This window comes from Aptenodytes forsteri, unplaced genomic scaffold (assembly GCF_000699145.1).
Source record: "Aptenodytes forsteri isolate BGI_AS27 unplaced genomic scaffold, ASM69914v1 Scaffold166, whole genome shotgun sequence".
Taxonomy (NCBI): Eukaryota; Metazoa; Chordata; class Aves; order Sphenisciformes; family Spheniscidae; genus Aptenodytes; species Aptenodytes forsteri.
In genome coordinates this window covers 4,018,895-4,043,264 of record NW_008796110.1, presented here as the reverse complement: position 1 = coordinate 4,043,264, position 24,370 = coordinate 4,018,895, and the positions used below count along the sequence as shown (strand labels likewise).

Here is a 24,370-nt window from a genome sequence, read left to right as displayed (position 1 = left end):
GGAGAGGTGGTGGATGCCCCATCCCTGGAAACATTCAAGGTCAGGTTGGACGGGGCTCTGAGCAACCTGATCTAGTTGAAGATGTCCCTGCCCCACGGCAAGAGGGTTGGACTAGATGACCTTTAGAGGTCCCTTCCAACCCAAACTATTCTATGATTCTATATACAAGCGCATGTTGCCTTATGAATGTAAAAATGAGGACAGGATTGTCAGAATTTAGCAAGAAATACAAGAAAATTATAGCTAAATGAATGACACATTTGACTCTCTAACTAAACAAAAAATATACACCATTGCTATTGGACCCAAATTTTAAAATGGTTATTAATTATGGGCCAAAATTTGACCAATATTTCTGCTGAACTGTAAAGTCACCGTTTTAGTTTTCAAATTTTGTGTTAGTTTCTCAGTAGTCTCATTCCATGTGTCAGAAGTTCTTGGGTTTACTCTGTGCTGGGATTTATGAGTCTTGTCTTGCAGAAAGGGATACTTGCACGCTTGTCTTCAGGGTCTTGGACCTTCGGAGTCAGCAACTGTCTGAGAGTTACTGTTGAAAAGAAAGATAATCTCCTCTTCCTAAGTTTTAGTAAAAAGCTCTTATGGTTTCAAATGAATCATGTAACTTCATACATCAGGAAGAGTAGTTAAGTTACAGATCAACCATGCCAGTCCTTTCCAGTTCAAGGTATTCAGCAATGACTACATTTCATGAAGTATTCTGAAGTTCGCAGCCAGGATACTTTTCATAGTAGTTTCTGACATATTATTCTGCAGGATCGCTCACTGAGTAAAGAAAATATGCTCTACACATATAAATATGTGGTGCTGGATGTTAGATGACATTTTGGCATACCTTGATGTAAAGAGAAGAGCAGACATTCCTGAATATGCAGTGGTATTTGCTGCGCTGTATAATCCTGTTGCTGCTCACATTTTTTACTGAAACCCCTTTCTTCTTCAACAGTCAACTGTGTTTGAAATTCAACCAAAGCCTATTTCATCAGGTACACAACACATCTTCCGTCAGTGGTGTTGAGTAAAGCACTGGCAATAATACAGTTTGCTTCAGCACTGCAGAGCTGCCTACAGCTACCGCGCTTGTCTTGATCAGTCCTAAGATTTTTGGATTGTCATGCTAGGTCTAGGTTGAATATGAATTGGAAAATGAAGCTTTGCAGTTCACACCTCTTCTGTCTTCGAAGCCAATGAAACTTAACTGAAACTCTGATACTTCTTTATGCCTTCCTGTCAGAGACTACAATGAAATCTTTCGCGCAGTGTCTTAAAGGTCCTCTGTATATGGCAAGCAAATACATTGTCCATGCTTTGAGTCTAAGATGAGCCAACTCTAATTCAAAAGTGTTGTGACCATGTTGGAGACCCCAACAGTTCTGCAGTGCAGGTGCTGGCATCACATTGTCAGTTTTTGGTCAGGGTGGAGAGCTGGCCAAGTATAATCTCTCTGTGTCTCTCTTTCTCTCTCTGCTGCCACGTTCCATGACCTCCTCAAATGGTTATATCTGAAATACTTTGTTAGATTAAAAAGAAACTTCTAACTCACTTTGCTTCATAAATAGTTTCTTTACTAGAGAATTCCCTTTAGATATATCTGCTTTTGTTCATCTTCCATATTACTGACATCTGCGTTAGCTTACAAGGAACTCTTTGGAAAAGAGTTCATCTGCACGGGTAGATGAGAATGAGGTTCTTCGGACAACCTGGGCACTAATTTTGAGGCCAGCAAACATTGTCCCATTTGCCGGTAACAGGAGAGACAAGAAAAGCTGTGCACACTATAAAATGATAGCTAGAGGGAGTGACTAAGTTTTACTTAGACCCAGCTGACTTGAATACACACTTGATTCCTGTGATGGGATCCTCTTGCAGCAGACTGCTGCATCCCACAGTGTTTCAACACGTTATAACAAGATTTCACAAGGTAACAACTGAGACAGCCTCAAGAAATAGGAGCATTTCTGGTTATATGGTTAGTGAATCAAGACTCAGGTGAAGACCGAGGCTTTCCTTCATGGCAGGCACCCTTAACCCACACATGAGGAATGAGTGGCAGAGGATTATCTTTTCATCAATGGCACAAAGGTAGTTTAATAACCTCCCATTTGTATATGGATTACAGGTCATCTCAAAATACTGGAAGGCCTGATGTTGCAAATGGCAGTGGGCAATCTCTGTCAGGTATTTGTAGAAAGATTTACCTCCTAAATGTATTTCAGACTAATTAGGAGTAATTGTAATAGAAATGATAAAGAGCACTGATCTGCTCGACCCACAATTCTTACAACTCTGCTGTTCTTATGACAGGATAAGAAAATGCTTTGAACAAAACTGCAGATGTTAAAAAAACAAATCAGGCATGTGTGCTGCCAAGTAGAACAAGCTGTACGTGTCAGAGGACATCACAAACCCTAAACTACCACAAGTACAAACAAAAAATCCTCACAGAAATTAACTGGTGACATTTCATATAAAATATCTATTTAATTTCATTCATCTTCATAAGACTATATACACAGACACTATTTTATCTATAAAGATCAATATTTATATCTAGTGAGAAAAACAAGACGTATCAGTAGAAGTGAAGATATTTCTCCTAACGGCATGGTTACCTGTAGCCAAATTGTCTTACTATCTCTCAAAATAGCCCGAGTTTCATTTAAAATAAAAGGAGACTTAGCTTTTAAAAATCACGTAGGCAGCTATGCATAGTTTATCTCTGGCGTGAATTTAGATTTGAGAAACTGTAAATTAGGTAGAAGAAAAAATATCACATGACTGAAGCCCACCTCTCGCTCTGGTAATTCATCTTTCTAAAGCTTTGTTGTTTGGTGATTAGGCATTTATTTTAATTTAGTAGATAATCTATACTTCTTCTGAATGCAGTATATAGAGAGAAACGTTTACCTTACCAACTCCGTTGTACCTTCCTTTCTTTTTTTTTTCTCCATAGCCAATGTGTTAGCATTGATAAACCAACCTGTCAAGGTATTCCTCCCTACCTCGGGGCTTTGAGAAAACTCAGAGAACTCTGACGTAGCCTAAATACCTAAATTTTGGGGCTGCTATAGTGAGGCCATATGACTAAATGATCAGAAAAGGATTCCAAACTATCTGATCTTATGTAAAGTTTGCAAAATTCAAACAAACTCAATGGTTTCTTCCATCTGACTTTCCTTATGCTTCCCAGTCTTGATGTTCACAAACCAAAAAATAAGCCCTCTACCAAAGGACAGCAAGAACCTTGCTCTTTGAAGCAGCAGCTGAAGTCAGTGCTCTGCTACCCTTTTTTAAGCTGGAAGAAAAAGTGCAGTAGCAACAAACAGAAAGCTAGATGGTGCTAACATACTGACTTTATGTTACAACTAGATGTGCTGCGCACAAACTTGGAAAGACAAATCAAATGTTATAAAGAGATACAGAAGAGTTTACGTATGTAGATGAAGAAATGCTCTAGTTAGATAAGTATCTACTTTACTTAACATTTGGTTCAGGCAATTACGTTCTGTTGATAAGAAATGAGAAAGAGCAACAGGAATCTCTCAGATAGCCCCCTTTCCCTTTCATAAGAGAAAAATGTCACTGTCTTCACTAATGAGAAAACTATTTTCTGTAACTGTTGGAAAGTAATGTAGAAAGTTATTGTTTTTATCTCATGGAAAATAATACTAATTGAAGAAGTCTATGCTACATATTACCATATCGTAACAAGTATTAGTAAGGATTTTCTAAGATGTTGGATACATACAGGTTTCTAACACTTTTCTTCACTTTGAAGTGACTGTATACCTACTCATTCTAAGAGAAACTAAACTCGACACCTTAGCTTAGCCAAAATTTTGTTTCTATCTCATCTTTTTATTGTTGGTAAAAAAAATGATTTAGAATTATTCTGACATATCTATGTGTTTCGGCTCAGAGGAAGGTCTGAAAACAGTTTCAAATTCATTATATGCAAAACAAAGGTCTATCTGTGACAGGGAGCATGCAGCCCTTGCTAAGAGAAGTGTGACTCTATTCCTGACACATTACTTTATGTGTAAAAGTAACCCAGAATTGAAACAGCGTCATTTCAATGTGGTCACCTTGCACATTACTCTGAAATAATGATACTGGGAGCAGATCTCATCTTCAGATTAGCCTTCAGATTACACATCTTGAAGTTATAAAGCTAATTCTGTTTCTCCTCCTGCCCGTCTTTGCTAGGTGACCATGGACAAGCAGCATGTAAGAGCTTGCACCACCATTGTTCTGGCTAACTTCAGTGTCCCCATGGCTCTTCTTAGCTGACTTACGAGCTCACTAGTAGCTATGACAACGGTTCATCCAGGTGACAGTCACACGCTACAGCCCTACCCACTGAGAAGCCAGCAGACCCCAGTGCTATCCTCAGCTCGGTCATGGAATTGCCTGTGACCTTGGGTGATCTGCGTTCATTCCTCTGCTTCATTTCACTCATCTGTAAAACAGAGATAATTATACTTGCCTTCCTCTCCAATGAACTCTTTTATCAATGGGTGACAAGTGTCATAAAAATGAGAGGGGAAAATTACTTATCCTCTAATTTTGCATCTTGGAAGACTGCTAACCAGGGCATTCACCTCACAGATTTCCTTTAGCTCTAAAACTACAGCAGCAGGAGGAGAAATGTGATACTTCAGTCACATACAGGAACCAGTAGCTATATTTATTGTTTATAAATGCTCTCCTAAGAACATTTCAGTCAATTCCAAGTGCACAAGAGAAAAAAATTTAAAAGGTTAGCAAATTCATGGTGATCTTTATATTCTGAAAATACACCCATAAAATAATAATAAAAAAGAAGTTGTGAGAGAAAAATTATTTCACACAGACTCCTTACAATTTCAGAGAGTACAAGTTCGAAAAAGTCACCAAAATAATTGCTTTACAGATGAGAGAGAGGGAGAAAATCTGGGCATGTACATACTCAAGTGCTTGTAGAATGTATATTCCAAACACAAATGTTTAACAAATTAAAGGTATAACATTTCTATATGCAACATGTCATAGCAGAAAGCAGAACAGAACTTATAAGAATGAATTTTGCCTTTCAAGTCCTGGAGAAAGTTCTGGAAAAGAGCTATGCTGAAATGTTTTACTTTGGAAGTCAAACTCAAATAATACTACTTTGTAATATTGTCCTGTTCAGGCTGTTCAATTTGTAAGAATTTCATTTTATGTTATTATTTATTTGCCTTTTTTTCAGTATGACAATTAAGCATTACTAATCCTTTTAAAGCAAGCTATGTGAAAAAATCTCAGTATTCCTTTTTTATTTCTAGATTCTAGAAATGTCTAGATATCTATTCTAGATAGAATAATTCCCTTTAGTAACCACTAGGCTATGCTAACAGACAACTTAACTGACACAAAATCTACTTTTAGAAATAATGCATGCTTTAAATGCACGCGGATGTGAAAAGGCACATTGAAAAATCCGGCTCATTAGAAAACGTATTTACAGTAACCCACATATCTTGAGTGGATTAACCCGTCCTGCTTGGGTTTTCAACCCTAATTTAATTATGAGTTAAGGAAAGCCAAACGAGCCTTCCTGAAGCAAACAGTAGCTCCCTAACGCTGCTATTCTAACTCGACAGAAATAAACGGGCTTTTAGCATTTTATATAGGAAGTTTTTAGGTCAAATTTTGCTTATTTCCTCTGATGATTTGTTTTAGATGCAAGATTGCAACAGAATAAGTTAATAGAAACGTTAAAAACCCTCCTTTTGTATGGATGTTGGCTTTACTACCTTAATAAAGAAGATTAAAAAAATATCTGGTATGTGCTCTGCATTTTAGACAAGGAAAAGGTTACCACATTCTATGAGAAGATGACAAACATATTACAAATTATGAGAAAGGAATATGAAGTATCATGAATTGCTAATAATTGAAACTGTTCTACAAATCCCCATTAATGAGTGACATTTACCTTGTCATTACTCAGTTTCTAGCTGTGCATGTTTCCCCTTGTAATCTATTGACAGAATTTAAATGGAAAAGGATGGTTACATATCCTTTGGGTTGTTTCATACTTTGAGAGACTTTCATGCAAGAATAAAAAAAATTAGCTAAAATAAATAAGAGGATTATGTTTACTGTAAGATGTATATGAGTATTCCTTATTTTTTAAGCATATAACAGAATGCATAGAAAAATCACGGAGTGTTTCCTTGATCAAGTGTTTTTTTAAAAATCACATTAGTGGAGTAACACCAGATTAGCTGTATGAAGATGACAACATAAACACTAGTGTAAAAGTAGCGTGGTTAGCAAAGCTACCTTTTTTCGCAGAGGTACAAATGAACTGCAATTGAGATTCATAGTAGTGATGAGTCATAAGGATTTTTATTTCTTGCTCTTAAAAAGGTTACAATTTATAATGAAAAAAATCCCAAGTTTATAATTTTATTTGAAATATAATTATTTGTTATGAATGTGGAAACCCAAAGAGGGAACATGATCTGAAGGTGCTGCAGTCTAGAATACTATTTGTGAATTAAAAATTCAGTTTAAGTACAAGACAGTATAATTTGTAAAACTGAATATTCTTGAAGCATAAATGCGAGACAGGTTTTGAAGTCTTTCAGCATAACCCCTGTGTCAATAAGTAAGGTCAGTCTTAAACAGAAGAAACTTTTCTGAAGGAGTAAAACTATAAACCCACAATTAGCTTGGGCCTGTGGGTTTTGCTGACCCTGCAGAAACTGAAATATTTGAGCATAGCTCCCATATCTGAAAAAACAGTCTCTTATTACCATTATTATTATTTTTAATCATGATAGAGCGTTAATCTAATAAAACGCCTCTTTCTGCAATTGGCTGTGGGGTAAAATTGTAATTCAACTTTGAATAAATTTTGAGATTCTCAGCTGAAAGGCATTATTTAATGCCAACAGATTGCCTTTTTCTCCTATGAGACAAATATGAATCTTGTATGTTAGCTTGTTAACTCAGACCGACACAGAAAATGTAAGTTGTCTAGTTCAAAGATTGGGCAAAGATAAACCATGAGATGTTTCTGAAAAATAAACTGAAGAAATATAACTTAACTGGGATAATCACACTAACTACATTAGAAGTCTGTTATTAAGGTTGTAAAATTCAGCTTGCTGACATGACGAAATTCCAGCAGCAAGGACGATCACATTCTTTCATCCTTTTATTTCCCCCCCTTTTGTGTACTCTAAGACACTGTAAATTTCTGACCACATACTCAAATTAAAATTCCACATACTTAAAATAAAATAAAATAAAATAAAATTAACAAAAACCTCCCAGCCCTTTTCACTATTCAGGTTAGCAGCAGCTGCCTTCCAGCTCTTCAACACTTTATCTTCTCCTATGGCCTGTTTCGTTGCATGTTACGCAAACACTGCTTTACAGAGAGAATTGAGTTATTTGCTTTTCTACCTCGTGCAGGTTCACCAGGGAGCTGCAGAGCCTGGCACCGCAATAACACTGCCTGGCAGAGTATAAGCCTTTGGCCATGTGTTAGAGAAGTGACCGTGCCCCACTTCCCCCAGCTCGTGAGGTGTGCAGGAACCTTTTCTACCAGTTGCTTCCCAAGATTTACCTTCAAATGTCTACGACACTGGGAGGTGGTATTATTCTCACTTCATTACGGGAAAACTGAAGTACTTAGAACTTTAGCTTCAGATATTAAGATGAAGATCTAATTTTTAGGATATTCGGACTCTAACAGCACAATGTATATTTACAGCCCAGTTCCCACTGATTTCAGTTAGTAGCTGTGAGTGTTGGGCACCTCTATGAAATCAGATTCCAGTTCATCAAACTGGGCACAGGAAACAAATAACATACCACCAGTTACTATAGGTAGAAACGTTTCAGTCTCTTACAGGCAGGTCTTTCTGTGTAGCACAAACGGGGATAAAAGCCAGTTCTTCCAGGCATCCCTCAACTACCTTAACCGCAAAATATTCCTTTGCCTTCCTGTAATACTGTCCATCGTCCACCACATGTTTCCAGCCTCTTCACAAATGAGGATTTCTCTGATAACACAGTATCAGTTCAGAACCAGAATAGCTTTAATCTGTTTGTTGAAGCAGGAGGGAATCTCTCTTGAAAAAATAGCAAATGACCACTTAATACTAATATTCACCCAGGAAGTCAAGAGAAGGCTGCAGAGAGTGTCTGGATGATGGCTTTTCATAACATTAATGGTTCCTGACTGTACACATTAATAATTCTTCTAACAGGCGTTTTTTTTCCTCCAAACAAACACCCTCTTCCTTCCTCTCACTGTAACTCCAGTGCCACCATACAGTATTTCATCAACCTTTTCAACTGTTATTGGAGGAATTATTAACCTTTTATTTCATTTCACATATATTTATGGTGGAGGAGTCCATACAGCCCTCCCTTGGTGCTCTAACTTTTCTAGACAAATGTGTAGGTAATAATCATTATAGCTAATGGCTATAAAGAAAGGGAAACGATGACTGACCTTGAGCATTTTTGGTGGGAAGAACAACAATATTTGCCTGGAGAATAGTGACAGCAGTAACCCTGAAGTAAAATGAAGAAGTAAACAACTGTGCCAGGAGATTAGGATTCAAAATCAACGTGAGGAAGTAACCAGCAGCAGCAGATGAAAGGGATAATGATTGGATTAAATTATTGAAAGTAATATTTGATTGGGCAACCATTTAATGCTCAGACAAGACGACTAGTGACATAAACCACTATGGAAAAGCAAACTTGGGGGGTTAGGAAGACCCTCCTGAAGACCCCAGAAGAACAGCTCCCAGCCAAGAAAGCCTCTGGGAAAACCCGGGAGCACGATGGGAGGAAGCATTGAAGCCTTGTCCTTGTTTCTGGACCCAGGTCAAAATAAGTTGCATGTTATACCCTACTTGGGGTTGCAGACAGCACAACCCCGACATTATCAGTGACCAGATCAAAAATGGGGACTTCTCCCAGTCATCTGTTGGGATAGGTGCATGGGAGTACAACATCCCTGATGTAGCTGTAGTGTGGAGTATGCAACCGAACCAGGTCACATGCAAGTTAGATGCATCTGTTATGTATTAGTCATTACTGATGTTCAAGTCGTCCCGTCCCCATGGCTGCCTTTTGACAAACCATTGAAGAACGCAGGCAGCACTGTGCCAACCCTGCAATATTCACTACTTCAACTGGCTGAATACCTTCCAGTAGCAGGAGACTGAAACCATGCTAGTGGACTGAACCTAGACAAGGATGTGCCACAATTACCAAACCATTTCAGAGGTGTTTGCTCAGTGCAAATGAATGAGGTGTGAGGCGGGGACTGACAGGAAAGCATCATGCTTCAGTACAGACAAGCACTTTTCTCTCCTTCCTAGGTCCTCTACACTCCAACTTACTCGTGTCAGCCCAGTCTTCCTGCTCTCTCCTGCCACATTATCCCATTTCCCTTAGTCATGTATTTGTAGCCCTACTTCTAAGTCTCTTCATCTCAGTCCCAGTCTCCAAGCACAGTAGCTCCAGTTCCCCCGCTGGCTCGATGACTGGTTTCCCTCTCTTTCCTCCCAGCTCCTGGTCACCAGCCACAGGTCTCCAGCCAGCAAGTCTAATTGTCACAGTCCTGATCATTTGTGTCTAAGTTTCCCAAAACCAAAATGAGGGCTGAGGTTGATACCTGGGAAATTTCAGCCCAACCAATTACAGCTTTGCAAAAACTTAAAAAAGTTTTTTTTTTTTAAAAAAGTACTGAATATAGGAAATTGTGGCAATTGCTGTCTGTATACAACGAGCAGAATATTAACACGAGGAGATTAAAAAGAAATCTAAATAGTATGGCCACTACATTAATTCTACATTAACATGTTGAATAGTTCTCTTTTTTTGAAATGTACTTCTACTTAATTCAGGAGAAATTAAAAGGATGGAAAACAGCCCTGGTAATTGCTTTATAACAACAGATACAGCCTTGCTTGCTGTCGGCAACACTATCTGGTTTTGCAGCTGGGATGAGGAATAGCGGTGGCAGTTGGCTAGGGGAGCTGTCTTTATGAATAATCTATTCCATATAGTTTCAGCGTTAGACAGAAAAAACATCCTTAAACTGGTATTCTATATGAATTCCTTTCAAGAGAAATACCATACAGTGGACAGAGAAAGAAAAGGGGAGGCTATGTTGCAAGTACCATCACATTCAGGTATATAATTAATCCTATTTTAATGGAAAAATATGTTTCTCCTAAGTATCAACTTTTTTTTCCAAAGTGCTAGAAATTGTAACATTCAAAAGCAGTTTCTAAATGACACCACACTCTTAGTTCTGCATTTCAGAGTTAGCTCATCATCTGTCTTTACACATCACTGAACATCTGAAATGAATGTTATTCCTGACTATTCCAAACTTTATGTATAAAATGAGGATATAACACAATGCCATACTATAGGAACTGTTGTACACATTTATACTGTTTTACAAACTTTATGTTTTTAGCTACATATGCTCAAATACAGGCACAATGAGGCAAAATAGTAAATAAAGACAGCCAGAAAATGGACACTTACCCACAGTGCTTCATGTGAGGTGGTTTATCCATTCTCACCGCCAGTTTGATTTTCAAGTCACTGTCCTGGCTGTTTTTGGGGACTATCATTTTATGGAGATCAGGTGACTTTGGGCTATTGGATGTTGGATACAACACTACCTGCAAGTCATAAAATAAAAACTTCAACAAGTTGATTAAAAAAAAAAAAATCTGCTAGTCTTTAATGGAAACTTCTAAGCAGTGAAGATTCTTGTTGCATCTCCTCCAATCTGAAAGAAGACTAAAAAAAGGTTTCATAAATCCAATAAACCAGTTGACTCAATCTTATTGTAATAGATGAATTTCCAAAATGAACTCTTTCATTTTCTTACAAATGGGAATTTTCATATTATGAGTTAATAAGATTTCCTCCTCTGTTAGTTCATTCTGAATTAAGTTTTAAACAAAAAGGAACAGTTGACACTTGAAAATGGTCATGTACAATTAAACAAGAACCTAAACTTTTACATTACCCAGTGCTCTGCTGGAAACATCCTACTGAAACAATTTGCTGTAGCATTATGCAACAGATCGCCCCTCCAGCAGTGACATTGCTTGAGTGAAGAAAACCAAAACATGCTCTTTCTTACCAACCCCATTTTTTGATCATTAGCATTAATAAAAGCCAATTATAGTAAAAATCACAGAAATTGGATATTAATTCCAAAACATCTTTGCTGCAAATGGAATATAATAAATGTAAGATACCATGTCCAGTTCACATATGATATGATACAAACCTTTTGTTTAATCTACAGTGGTAGACATATAAAAAAACCAACATTGAATTTTAAATATTTGATTTTTAAAACATTTATATAAATTTCTTGATAGTTTTACTAGCTAACCATTCATTTTAGATTAATATTAGTCACAAGCTAGTAAATATTTATTTATCTACCATCCAGAAAGTTTATCCGTTTATAGTCAGTACAATTAAATATTACTACTTCACGAAATCCTTCCCACAGTCACACGTTTAGCTGCTGAAACATAATTTCCTTTCATTTTTATTATAAACACTACTTCTGAATCAATTTAGACTCTAAAATCTTCTAAACATGCTATTTGGGAGACTTTCATAACATTCAGTGGGTTCTGAATTACTATTATCACGAAGCACTATTTCAAAAGCAACAACACTCTAAAAAGCAGCTTTCTTTACATCTTTTATTTCTTGAAAACTAAAATTAGTTTTAACATTAACCATCAAGTTAATTTCTTATACGTAGTCCTTGTGCCTTGTGTCACATATATAAAACACAATATATTCTCTTCTGTGTTATTAGGAAAGTTAAATCAAGGATTTGAGTAAGAATCCAAGCAAGCATAAAGCTAAAAAATTATTAAGCCAAAAATATTACAATAGTGTCATTCAGATCTAATCATCTGAAAGATGACGTAAGCTGAAGGCCTTCAGCTTCTCATCTCAGTATTTTACAGAAACACGTTCCTGCGTGCCGTTAATATCAGGAACTCTAGCGAAGCAGAGAAATATGATGCATCACCCCTAATCAAGTGTGCAACCTTTATAACACCAGTGGGAGAAACAACCTGTCAGAACTATTGAGTACGTTCAGTACCTTTTAAAGAGATAGGAAAAGAAAAAGTGTATTCTGGTTTCAATAAATCAGGAGGCAACTTTTTTTTTCCTTTTTGCAAATGCATAGCAAACACTATTTATAACAGAGCTTATTCCTTCTTTCCCAAGAAACAAGCTGATTTTAATTTTGAGTAAAAGCCATCCCTTAAAAAAAAAAAATTAAAACCATTATGAGTATGGCAACCTTTGAATTCTGAAGCATCAAACAGAAAATTATTTTTAGTTTGTTCATCTTTTTAAATGCAAGATTAAATAAACAGAATTATTATTAATTTCTTGCATTTAATCACTTGGCAATTCACATAGGACTGTAGGTGATACGAATTTTTTCTTTTCTAAAGGCTGCAGTTCCTCTTGTCCTGTAACAGCTTATTACAGCTCATGCATCTCAAGCGACATCTTTCTCCTGTCAACTTCTTGAGTTTTTAGAATGCTGATGAAAATATAAGCAGACAAGTGTATTATTAATTCATAAGTTCAGTACTGACAATTCCTCTTCTGAATTTTTAAAGAAGTATTTTGAAGCTTCGTTTTCAAACCTCTCACAATGAATAAGTATCTGGCAGAATATTTAAGTATGCACTGTGTTGTGTTTGTATTACATTTTGTCATGCCTTCCAGCTTTAAACAATGAAAGCTAAAAGAACTTTGTCATCAAACTTTTTATCATTACACACAAGCACACATACACACATGCACATGAAGCATTTGACCGGCATTAATTATCTTCACAATAACCTTCATACTAATATTGCCCTTAAGGGCAATGCTAACCATTGTGTACCATATCATCAGGTGGCACAAACTGTAAGCTCCCATGAAATCACTGAAACCAAAACACTGGGCAAATGTTCCTTGACAGGAAAAGTAAAAAGTTGCTGAAATTTGTATTACAAGCATTCTCTCCACTGTGGCACACTGCCATGCAATGTTATTGCCATTGTCCATGGAGAAACTTTCTAGGCTGTTCTGTCTCAGATTTCCTTTCAGCACTGCTTAAGGGATTTCAATCTTCTAGTTGTTGTTCTATAATCTACTTTAAAAAAATAAAATGGTATCAACTCATATGTCTTCTCAGGGGGATATAAAACTCACCTACAGGATACTCTTTCACTGTGCCTAAAACTTCTAAAAGTTTCATAAAATTCCTCCTACATCATACATTCCTGAATTAAATTTTATTTTGTTTTAATTTACCTTATTTTATTGTTCTTATACCTGTGAATACCACCATAGGAAATTATTCAGCAGCAGCACAGAGAACACAGAGTTATTAGTCTAGGACTGCATTTGCAATAAGTGAACTAACAGGTAATCTGCAGTAAAAAGTATAATGAACTATTAATGACCAGAATGCTACACACCAAACATAGCCGCTGTGCATTGTATTGCTTCAGCTGATGTAAGGCAAATCAGTAGTATCAGAACAGTGTGGGCTGAGATAATTCAGTAAATTCAATCATCTCATGATCATTAAAAATACTCAACCATGTATATGGTCCGATTATATTAGTATTACATTTCCTCAGACCACACCGTAACTGAAAAAGTGGCAAGTTCACTTTATGTCTCTCCTCATTTGGATGTAAAATAAACACAGAAATCTTAAATATTATAGAGCAACACATTTATGGATTTGTGCAAGGTGATGTTCTCAAAACACTGTTTCTTAATTATGAATGACTGAAAACGTTTCTCTCCTGGGATTAAAATATGACAGGTTGAAAGATATGAAGCTAATATCATTCAATGACTTAACTAACCATCATTTATTGTGATTCAGTTGTGTATTTAGGTCCCCAGCTGGATCACAATAGAAGAAGTTATTTGAAGTACACCTGACCCAGTCAGTCAATCCAGCCAAGCAACTATTAACTCTCCTCTATCTTTGGCACATTGATCGTATCTTCTTTTAAAGGTATGAAAGAAAAGTTGAGTTGTCCAAAATACTCCGAAAGCTTGAACAAACCAAACTTGGGACAATCTTGCTTTCTCAGAGCAGATAACCAAGCAGAAGGTTCAGAGTCAAAAGCGCTGTTCAGAAATAGGAATACCTCCTGTCAGTATTCCCATGTTCAGATAAAGCTCTCAAGCTAACTATCCCTGGCCACAGTTGTCCTGTTGTCAAAAGAAAATGCAGCCTTCAAAAGGGACCAACGAAGCTAAGAGGCAAGCACACTGGCAAGCCGTAAGCACACTTGAGAAAAATCAAGAGTCAAGATAATCTCTACTTTTTTTCCCATCCCACACTTGTGGCTGAGTTCAGTTTCAGCCAACTCGTGTCCTCGCGTCCCAGCTGCTCCCCCTCCCCATCCCCTACTTCCACCCAAACCCATGATATTCAAGAGTTGAACCCAACCGCTGGAGTTACCCACTCTTGTGACCCAAGTATTTGAAATGAGATAGCTTTTACAAGTTGGGGTGGTCTAAGACAAATTTTGAGATCTCGGACCTTGGGCACCAGACCTTGGTAGTCATGGTAATTCTGAGCAGACTATGCCGAGTTTTGGCTCACTGTCACAAGTGAAAAAGATGAAAGTGAAGAAGATCTGCAGCTGCTCCTTAATGCCCTGGCTGGGAGGCAGATGACACTTAACATGCTATTACAGAAAACCCTTATCTTGCCTTCAGTACAGCTCACACCACACAACCTTAAAGAAAATAAAGATGCAGCCCATCAACTTCTCTTCTTCATAACACAGCCTGGGCCATCTTCAAAAAGCAGACCAAACCCTCAACCTACCCCCCTCCCCAGGGATGCCCAATGCGACCTTGGGCACCAGACCTTGGTAGTCATGGTAATTCTGAGCAGACTATGCCGAGTTTTGGCTCACTGTCACAAGTGAAAAAGATGAAAGTGAAGAAGATCTGCAGCTGCTCCTTAATGCCCTGGCTGGGAGGCAGATGACACTTAACATGCTATTACAGAAAACCCTTATCTTGCCTTCAGTACAGCTCACACCACACAACCTTAAAGAAAATAAAGATGCAGCCCATCAACTTCTCTTCTTCATAACACAGCCTGGGCCATCTTCAAAAAGCAGACCAAACCCTCAACCTACCCCCCTCCCCAGGGAGGTGCCCAATGCCTGGGGCTGCCCTGGTGTCCCCCATCCTGCCCTGCTCCCTGCCATCCCAGGGAGCCGCTGCTGCTTCTGGCACCCAGCTTCCTGTCCTTTCTTCAAACTGCATGGTCCCCAACAGGAAAGCCAGAAGATTTTATGAGACAAAAGAAGTTCCCATGCCTGATGTACTCTTCCAGAGCACAAATGGTGCTACAAATGATTGCTTTTTGCCACTGACCAAACCCACATTTTCTTTTTATCTTGTTCCATACCTAGGATGAAAAATGTTAGCCTCAACACTTAAGGTTTGGCTAAGTTACAAGCAATTGAGAACTGAATCTTACGTCACATGGCCTTAATCATAAGCAGCATTGCAAGTTCTGTTCAGAATAAACAATACACTGGTGGTCATGCAAGAAACCCCACAACGAACTGGAGAAACCAAGTTCTCTAACTCCCGTGCTCTACCAGAGATGCTTCTAACTCAATTTGTGACTATTTAAAACTATGAAAAACAGCAAGTGCCCGACACATAAGATCATACGCTCCCTCAACTGCATTTGTTGAAGCTTTCATCACGCAACAGGACTAATTCATTCTATGGAAGGCTTTTTCTTTCATGTTTTAAAATATGGTGATTTGAAAGGATGCCAGTGCAAGCAGAGAGGACAGGCAGATTTTATGTTATGAAATAAGCACCCATTACTATTTGGCACATGCAAATTTATGCTGCTGGTCATTGTCTGAGCAAAGATCATAGGAAAATTTCCTAGTTAAATACACTCTGTTTTACTGATTTGAAAATAGCATTATAGACCAAAAATTATTGAAGCTGGTTTGGGATAGGAAATAGATGACTAGTAACAGTGTAGTGACCCTTTGATGTTATGTTGTTTGTGTAACTCTGGCCCCAGCCTTACTTAGGGGACACTTACCTGTTTTTGATAGAAATGTCTACTGACTCCTTTCAAGTCACCTTCTCCCCTAACTTGAAAGTTTGGAGCTGTTCTGAGTTATGTCAGCCCCTTGCCCAAAGACAGGTTAATGTCAGAAAGCCAGAAGCTGCTGTCAGCGTGACAAGAAGTGAAGTTCCCTCGAACACCCCAGCAGCAGCCTGCCAAGCACAGCACCGCACTCGCGTCCTCTGAGCGTTAAGTCATGACGCACTGCTGCCAGGAGGATGAAGCAAAAGAAGCTCAAGGGAAGGGACAAGGTTGGAGGTAGAAGTGGGAAAAGGAGATGGCTCTCTTGAAAGTAACTCCCGTAGAGAAGTTCTCACCTAGGGAACCCCTAAAGACAGGGTTAATAAAAGCTTGATCACCAAGGGAGCTTATGAGTATTTTACACAAGCTCCATTATCTCACCTATTGAGCGATCTCTCGCTTTTCAGCTATGATTGTATTACAGCTGAAACACGGAGACAAGGCTTTGGCTAACAGGTGGTTAAAAAGAAACAAAAATCAAACAGAAAAACTGAACAGGCGCACGGTGAAAGACCTATCTAAAATACTGTTGTTGACGAAGAAGAGAGAAGATTTTGCAATTTATGCAATCAATGGACCTCTGCTGATGCTGCCAGCTGAACACTTACCTTAATAGACCTTAGCAATTGATAAAAATTGTCTTTAAGTCCCTCCCAAACAGCCTGTCCCCCAAATCTAAGAGATAGCATGCCTGAATGAAAAATATCTCAAGAATTTCTGATGAGAGGCATTCTCAGAGAAGCTACTGAGAAAACCCCTGTTAGCATGGAAACAATAACACTCAGCCAGACATAGCAGGGTGCTGACAGGCAGACTGCTCAGGAAGCAAGAGAAAAAGGGGGAGTGGAAGCAATCTCTTATCATTTTCCAAACTTAAAAAAAAGACAGAAAAACTCAGACCTGCAAAACCTCAGTCATTTCAAAATGAAAATTGAGAAACACATTCCCCAGGATGGCAGGCTTTAAATTAACATATTCACAGTACGAAATCGTCTCTGCTCAGCAGCCCTTCAAACGCAGCACAGAAGATAACCAGCATGCCCAGTGCAGTCGGCATTCAGAAACTAGGCAATCATGTAAGTATGGGTACCTAGCCAGTAGAGCTATTTTATAATGTCCTTAAATCAAACCCAGAGTAACAGCACCAATGAAAAAAACCATAACCGCACAGCTAATTATTGCTGGCTGCAGCTGACTGTGACAAGCAGGTTGTGAGACAATAGTTCCCTTTTAATTGAATAGTCAGAGGGACAAAGCTGAAATATTCTTATATTCAAAAAGTATCAGCAATCAAACACCACCTGCTGTTCTCACATTGTATTCACGTGTGCTAAGCAAGCACAATGGCTGTCACTTTGAATTACTAGGTTTGAACATCTTCATACACAAAGTACTGAACAAGGAAAAGTGGTGTCAGATCCCTGAGTTTCAGAAACCACCAGGCTGATTTTTCAGAAGTATTTACTCCAAACTCTGAAGGCTTCTTCACGTTTCGTCAGCTGTTGCACGTACAAATGCAAACATCAATTCTGCCTTCTGTATGCACCTACAAAAATTATTGAAGCGACCAGATCAGTGTCAGTCACATTAAAACTGTGCCACACATTTCAAAGATATTTGAATAAAGTAAGGTCTTAACAGTTCCTCATTAGAAGAAACTTAGCTTCAAAGATGCAGCCTGCCTCACTTTCTAGAAGTTAAATTCAGTGGTTCACTGTATGCGGGGGTCCGCACAACCACAGACACAGACCGCGACTCCAGAAGCTCACGTTCTGCAGAACCCAAATCCAAATAACATCCTCTCCCCTCCTGTGCAGCACATGTCCCCATTTTTTCTTTCAGTGGAAAACTGAGTTTGACCAACTATCCTCCAGTTTGTGTAGAACAGAGAATAAAGATTTGGTTTTTTGTTTGAAAACACTTAAAGCGGTCAGCAGGGAGCCAAAAGAATATCCCCCAGCAAGCAAAATCTTCTCTCGGCATTCACGACTAGATTTATTTTGTTTTTTTTAGAGGAAGAGAGCAATGTCACATGAGTGACCTAGTAAGTACTACTTCCTGTCAGTTAAGCACATCTTAAATGCCTTGAAGGGAGAAGTCAAGTACAGACAACAACCCTTACATTGCTTGGTGCTCAGCTGGTGACTTCTGCAGCAGAGGCTGAGCAGCCCCCAGCCTCTGCTTCCCAACCAGGAGTATGTAAAGCTGTAAGTATGGTCTGCCCTCTCTACTGAAAGCACCAGCCTGCATCCCTTCTGCTCCGCCCTGAGCTAGTTACTTCTGGAAATCAGCAGTGTCTCCTCCTGAAACCGAGGAGCTGTAGTGCCATCATACTGAGATCAGGGCCTACATCTTAAGTTCATAAGCATGAGAGACTGCTGTGCACTGATGGGGTCAATGGAAACGCCTTCTCCACTGCAGCTCTGGGGAAACCTTTGCTGGCTCCACATTTCACACCTTAGATCTGTTTTCATAAAAAGCCAATCCCTTGGTGGCAGATGAAACCCTTTGGTATGTGATGGAAGTTCAAAATTCAAATCATGTGGCTTGATGCCACCTTCTATTTCTAATTATAGATTAAACAGGACAAAACCTTCACAATAACCGCAGGGTATGGGAAATGCGAACTTCAATAATGTAGAAAAGTGGTATCAGGTCAAGGCACATGCTTTGAAGAAAGTACTTGACAGATGAGAATTAATGTCCACAGCAAGCCTACCTCAGAAGGGGCAGGTTTGAGTTGAATTTTTAAGTACAGAAAAAATACCAGCAGAAATATCTTCAGGCCTTTTCAGAGCTTAACAAACCTAGCTGAATCAGCTGCGCTCCTGCAAATCACTGCAGCGTACTTACCAGGCATAAAGTTGCCAAACTTTATTAGGATTAAACTTATCTAGTGGGATCCTGTACCTTTCAAAGGCTACCTGAATTTAAATCTCTCAAACCTGAAAATGAAGACATCGACAACAAAAGAAGCCTTTGAAAGCTAAAACGTATACCATGAGTGTACACAGTACCTTAAAATTATTTTGTAAAAATCCTGTCAAATATTCTCCCAATCTCCCCTGAAGCTAGCAACCACCACTCTCAAACACCCTGATTAAACCAGAGAGGTTAGCTGGCAGATTCCCCTTTCTCCTGAGTTGAGTGTCTACCACCACCAGCTGGAAGGTGTCTGTCAGCAACCCCGGGTATTGCCAGACCTGGGAGGTGCAGGACAGACCAGACGCCCCAACAGGCTGATGCACAGCCAGCATGCCCTTTTTCATGTTCTTTTCCACTGCTAAGGACCATGCGCTGTACATAAGGTCATTGTGGGAGGTTTATCTTTTACTGACTTATCTTTTACAGAAGGTATTTTTTGGGCAAGGATGGGGGCTGGACATTTTTGGTAAATCAGGAATGGATTATAAAATGTAAAACCAGTATCCAAGCATCTCTCAGGTACTTCTGTTTGCTACGCCCAATCTCAGCACATGCTTTAACACAAGGGGAAAAAAGGTGATGGCCTTTGTCCTTTGTGACAAGGGGGAAAAACCCAGCAAAAAGCGATGATTTCAATAGCCTAATTCTGGTACAAACTGCCAAACCTCAGAGCATCTGATAAGAGCATGCAGACTCTCTGCTGAAGAACAAGAGGAGAGAAAGAATCAGCAACAGAAACAGAAGATTGCTCTTTCCTCCCTCACCTTTTATATATCTTCCTTTGTGTCTGGGAAAGCTGGGTCAGACTCCATCCAACAACAGGGCAGTGAGCTCAGCCCTAGCCCCTCTCAACTACCTATTTTTGTTTTCTCTCTTTCCCCTCACCACTCCCAAACAAGAAAGGAAAGTTATTACCTTCTTTAAACTGGTTTGGCCAGCTGACAAATACAGATGTGTCAGAAGGCAGCCAGGAGTGGGAAGGGAGAGGAGGCAGGGAAAAAAACACAAAACAAACCATCTGGGGCCACAGGATACAGTTAAGGCAAAAGCTATATTCAATATTTTACATTTGAAATGTTTCCGTTCGTTAAAATAATTTAAAATCTTTTTAACCTCCTGTCCTAGAAACACAGACAAGCTGCAGCGTAAGAAAGCAGACCAAACTTATACCTGAACTTTGGCTACTTAAGGTTGCAGAGCAAGAGGATCCTGTTAACATTTGTAATTCTTAGCCCCTTTATTCTGTTAATGTTTCTTTTCTTCTGTGACTCCTTGGCAATGACTATGCTGGCTACTGTTCACAAAGGCTATGTAGTCCCTTCTCCACTGCCCTGCACCTTTGCATTGACTTTCCTTTTGCTTCTTTGAAAGGACTGAGCAAGCAGGGACAGAGAAGAAACTTCTCTGCGTTTAATAGCACTATGCAGTTCCTGTAAGTCCACCCTTTCAGTGTCTCTTTTTGTTGTTTTGAATCCAGATATTGCTGACTCCGGTCGCTCAGCTGCACCCCTGTGCTCCTCTGTATCTGCCACGACGCCTGCCTGGCTCCTGCCAGCGTGTTACCCCTACTGGAAATCTTCCCCACGCAGATCCCACCTTCACCTCAGCCATCCTTGACCAAGTGACCCTGGAGGCCTCCTAGAAGGACATGAGAGGATGCAAGAAGTATACTGGGGTATAAAGTAATACTGGGGATACAGTCCTGAGCTTAACAAGTGACCCAGTGTGTGGGAGAATCTGTCTTTGTGTAGCTGCCTGCACTTGGAGGACACAAAGTGGGGAAGAGCAGGGATCTTCCAACAAGCTGTCCTCACTTGAATGAGAAACAGCCATGACTCTGAATGCAGAACTGAGCGCTAAAACATGAGCTATCCTCCATGCGTTACATATCAGAGGGGAGAATTTCAACAGGAGATTGGAGCACAAGACTTGCAGACCCTCTCTGCCTCGTTCACACTACCCTCCTCTTTCTATGATACATTGCACTCTCTAGCCCCTGATTTTGGCCTAAGAAGGATAAATGATCCTGTCAAGATAGGGAAAACATGAAAAGGGAAGGGAAGCTTATACAGTACAAGAGTGAGCACTCTTATTTTAGTCTGACATATTATCTCCATCAGTCCTTTCCCTGCCATCCTTCCACCACTTAAGTCCTTCCTTCCCTTTCCCCAATCGTTTGCTGTTTTTATTACATGCCAAGTCTTCTCTCTCTCCTCTTCACTCCTCATTTGAATAGCTACAAGCATTGGTAGGTCACCTCGGAATTAAAAAAAGTTTTAAACAAGACAAAGAGAACCATCATGGATCCCTGATGCAAGTTTCTGAAAGGTAATCCAAGTCAACATATCACATTTTGAACACTGGGAAAAGTCACCCTTAAAAGAATAAGCACTGTCTGGTACAGCTGCAGCAGAGCAGGTGCTGTACTGAATACCTTATACCGTTTTATGGCATGTTTTATCAATACTCGCATTTCTACACATCATTTCTCACATATTTCTTGTTTCTACACATAATACTCACTCTTCCCAGTTCTTTATCTTCAAGTGCCAGCACCCCGGTGCTTTCTGTAAAGAGTTTTACTTTGACAACAGGCCGAGGGTGAGTAGTGGTGAAATCCCCTTGAGTTCCCCATCTGCAACAAATAAAAGAACAGAATTTAACTGGGGCAGAGGACAGGCCTGAGAGTGATAGGACTGTAATCTTTTGTACAGAATATTTATTAATGCACCCCTAGAACTTAATTTCCAAACTTTTGGGGGGAGAGGGTGGGAGAGAAAGGGGAGGTACTTTTTTCAGCATCCAAGATGAAATATCTATATGGGTAAATTGGCTTTTCTCTGTGATAAGACAAATCAGGGTTTTTCTGTATGACTTTTGTCATAAAAAATCAATCATAAATTTGTTAATGGCAAAACCCAAAGAACTGAAATTATATCCTCACAGGGAAAAACAGAACCAAGCAAGAAAGCAAAAAAAGAAAAACAAAGAGAGAACTTTTTTCTATTAAATATATTATGCACACTATCTTGTGAATACAAGTCAAATTCATTCAATAAAGAATCATATCTCAATTCTAAAAAAAATATTTATATGTTTAACTTGAGGTGACCAAACTATGCAGAAAATAAGAGACTTTACCAGAGAAAACCTTGTTTTATGAGAGGTTACAACTCAGGAAAAATGTAAATGCCTATAGGAAAAGTGTAAACACAAACACAACAACTGGAAAAAATTGTTATTTATCAGACTGACTATAGCTCTGCAAGATAATTACTGCCACAGGCTTCATGCTTTTAGAGAAGCTAAATTAGGTAGACAAACTTCTAGTTGTTAATCTCTTATCTCAGTTGAGACACTTGGTTTGTCAGCCTTTTCCCTCCCTCTGTGTGCCAGCGGTACAAAAAAAGGAAAGTTACATGAATTAGATTGCAACTTCCTCCGACAAGGTATTCCATTTTCCTAAACAATTGCATGGTACTCATTGCATTGATGATACTAATTCTGATTATGCTACAGGCACAAACAAAATGCAAAAAGTAGGTACAGCTCCAGTTTCTCTTAATTTTTTCCACTACTCGAGGTATTATGATTAGCAGAAACTAAAGAAATAAAGAAAATAGGTAACCTTAAGAGTATGCTCTATAAAAGGATGTATTACACAAGCTAAAATCTTAGAGGGCCTCGTTTACAAAAAGCAGTATTTTGTTTTTACATTCAAGAATAATTTACATGGACTCTCCACTGTTGGAAAATGAACATACAGTAGTAATCCTCCAGCAAAGGGATCTAACAGAGAAAAGAAAATCCTTCAACTAACGTGAGTTACAGACTTCAAGACAAAGTCTAGAAAGTAATATGCAACCAAAACCAAAAAGTTTTAAGAAAGTGGTGATTCTGTATAAACCAGTCCTATAGGTGGCTGATCACATGCCAGACTATGAAAGTGACGTTCACTGAAAATTAACCAAATCTTACGTTACATTCTGTCTTCTTTGCTATGTCTGTATTAGATAGATGCTTTCGCTCTCTGTCTGTGGTGGACGTAGCTTTAGCCTCAGCTAAAGCAGTAATTGAAACAGGGACTCTGACGAGAAATTACCTTCCTGAGAAGGAGAAAACCTGTTTTGTGATCTGATGATAGATGCTGCAGTTGCAGGACAAGACAATGCCTAGCACTGCTGCTCTTCCCAGCGGCGGTCCCAAGGGTAGTTTTTGTCACAATACAGAAATGAGATTTCCAAGGTGAAAGCATCTTCATAAAAGATGAGATAGTTGTATCTTCAGTCTCCCCCCCAGATCCCACTATTCAGGAAGAATGCTGCCTTGCAATCGCAAACACAATCTAAGCACTTTGTTAGTTGCACTTTCTCTCTCTTGGGCACCAGGATAATTTGCCCCTGAGCTTCCAGAAGCATTCAACTGTACATATCGCAATGGATAGGACCACCCAAATAACCAAGAGAAACTTCTATTAAAATAAGAAAACAAAACAAAAGCCTCTCTACAAAGATTTAGTGCCAGCATTAATTCACTGACAAAAGAAAATAAATCTGAAGAAGTCACGCTGACTAAAGGAAAGAGAAGAGACCCAGCCTGTTCAACAAAGAGAACATCACTGGCAGCAGCTCAGCTTCTGCAAGCTGAGCAGCAGGTACGTGCTACGACATGTGCTGGGGTCTGGGCACCACAGCATCTGGCTCCAGGACCTCCCTAGAAAATGGTACAGCTTCCTCTGGAGACACATACCCAGGCTCCATTTCTGCAGGTCACAGCAGGGAGGGATGGGGCACACGTGAGCCTTGCCCAGGGAGCCTGGCAGAATTTGCTGCTTCTCTGATTTAGATGCACAATGACTGACTGATGTGGATGGGACTAATGTTGGGTCATCCACCTGTTGTTGACACTAATGTAGTACTGGAAATCATCTTTAACATCAGACCTGATCACTGTCCTTGACTGACATCTTTCTCCCACCCCTTTTTCCATCTGCAGCAGTAAGTGAAAATCCTGGGCTGAAAAGCAACGGTCTGAATCTATTCCTAAAGCTTAATGTTCATGGTGGAAACATTCCATGCACTGATCTTCATGCTCCTTGCTGATCAGGACTTAGCTAACTCTCATTGCCTCTTAAGACCATGTCTTTGGAAGTGAATTATCTGGTAGAATCATAGAATCATTAAGGTTGGAAAAGACCTCTAA

The 24,370-nt window shown here is 39.2% G+C and overlaps 1 protein-coding gene across 1 annotated transcript in view; it reads right to left on the bottom strand.

Annotated features, from left to right (window-relative positions):
• Positions 1-24,370, bottom strand: part of CADPS2 (calcium dependent secretion activator 2) — a 347,118-nt gene that overhangs the window by 142,312 nt on the left and 180,436 nt on the right. Inside the window, exons 7-8 of the mRNA XM_019474039.1 lie at positions 21,692-21,803; positions 10,573-10,712 (exon numbers count right to left, since the gene is read on the bottom strand). Coding sequence (XP_019329584.1) covers positions 10,573-10,712; positions 21,692-21,803 — 252 coding nt within the window. The remainder of the gene's footprint in view (positions 1-10,572; positions 10,713-21,691; positions 21,804-24,370) is intronic.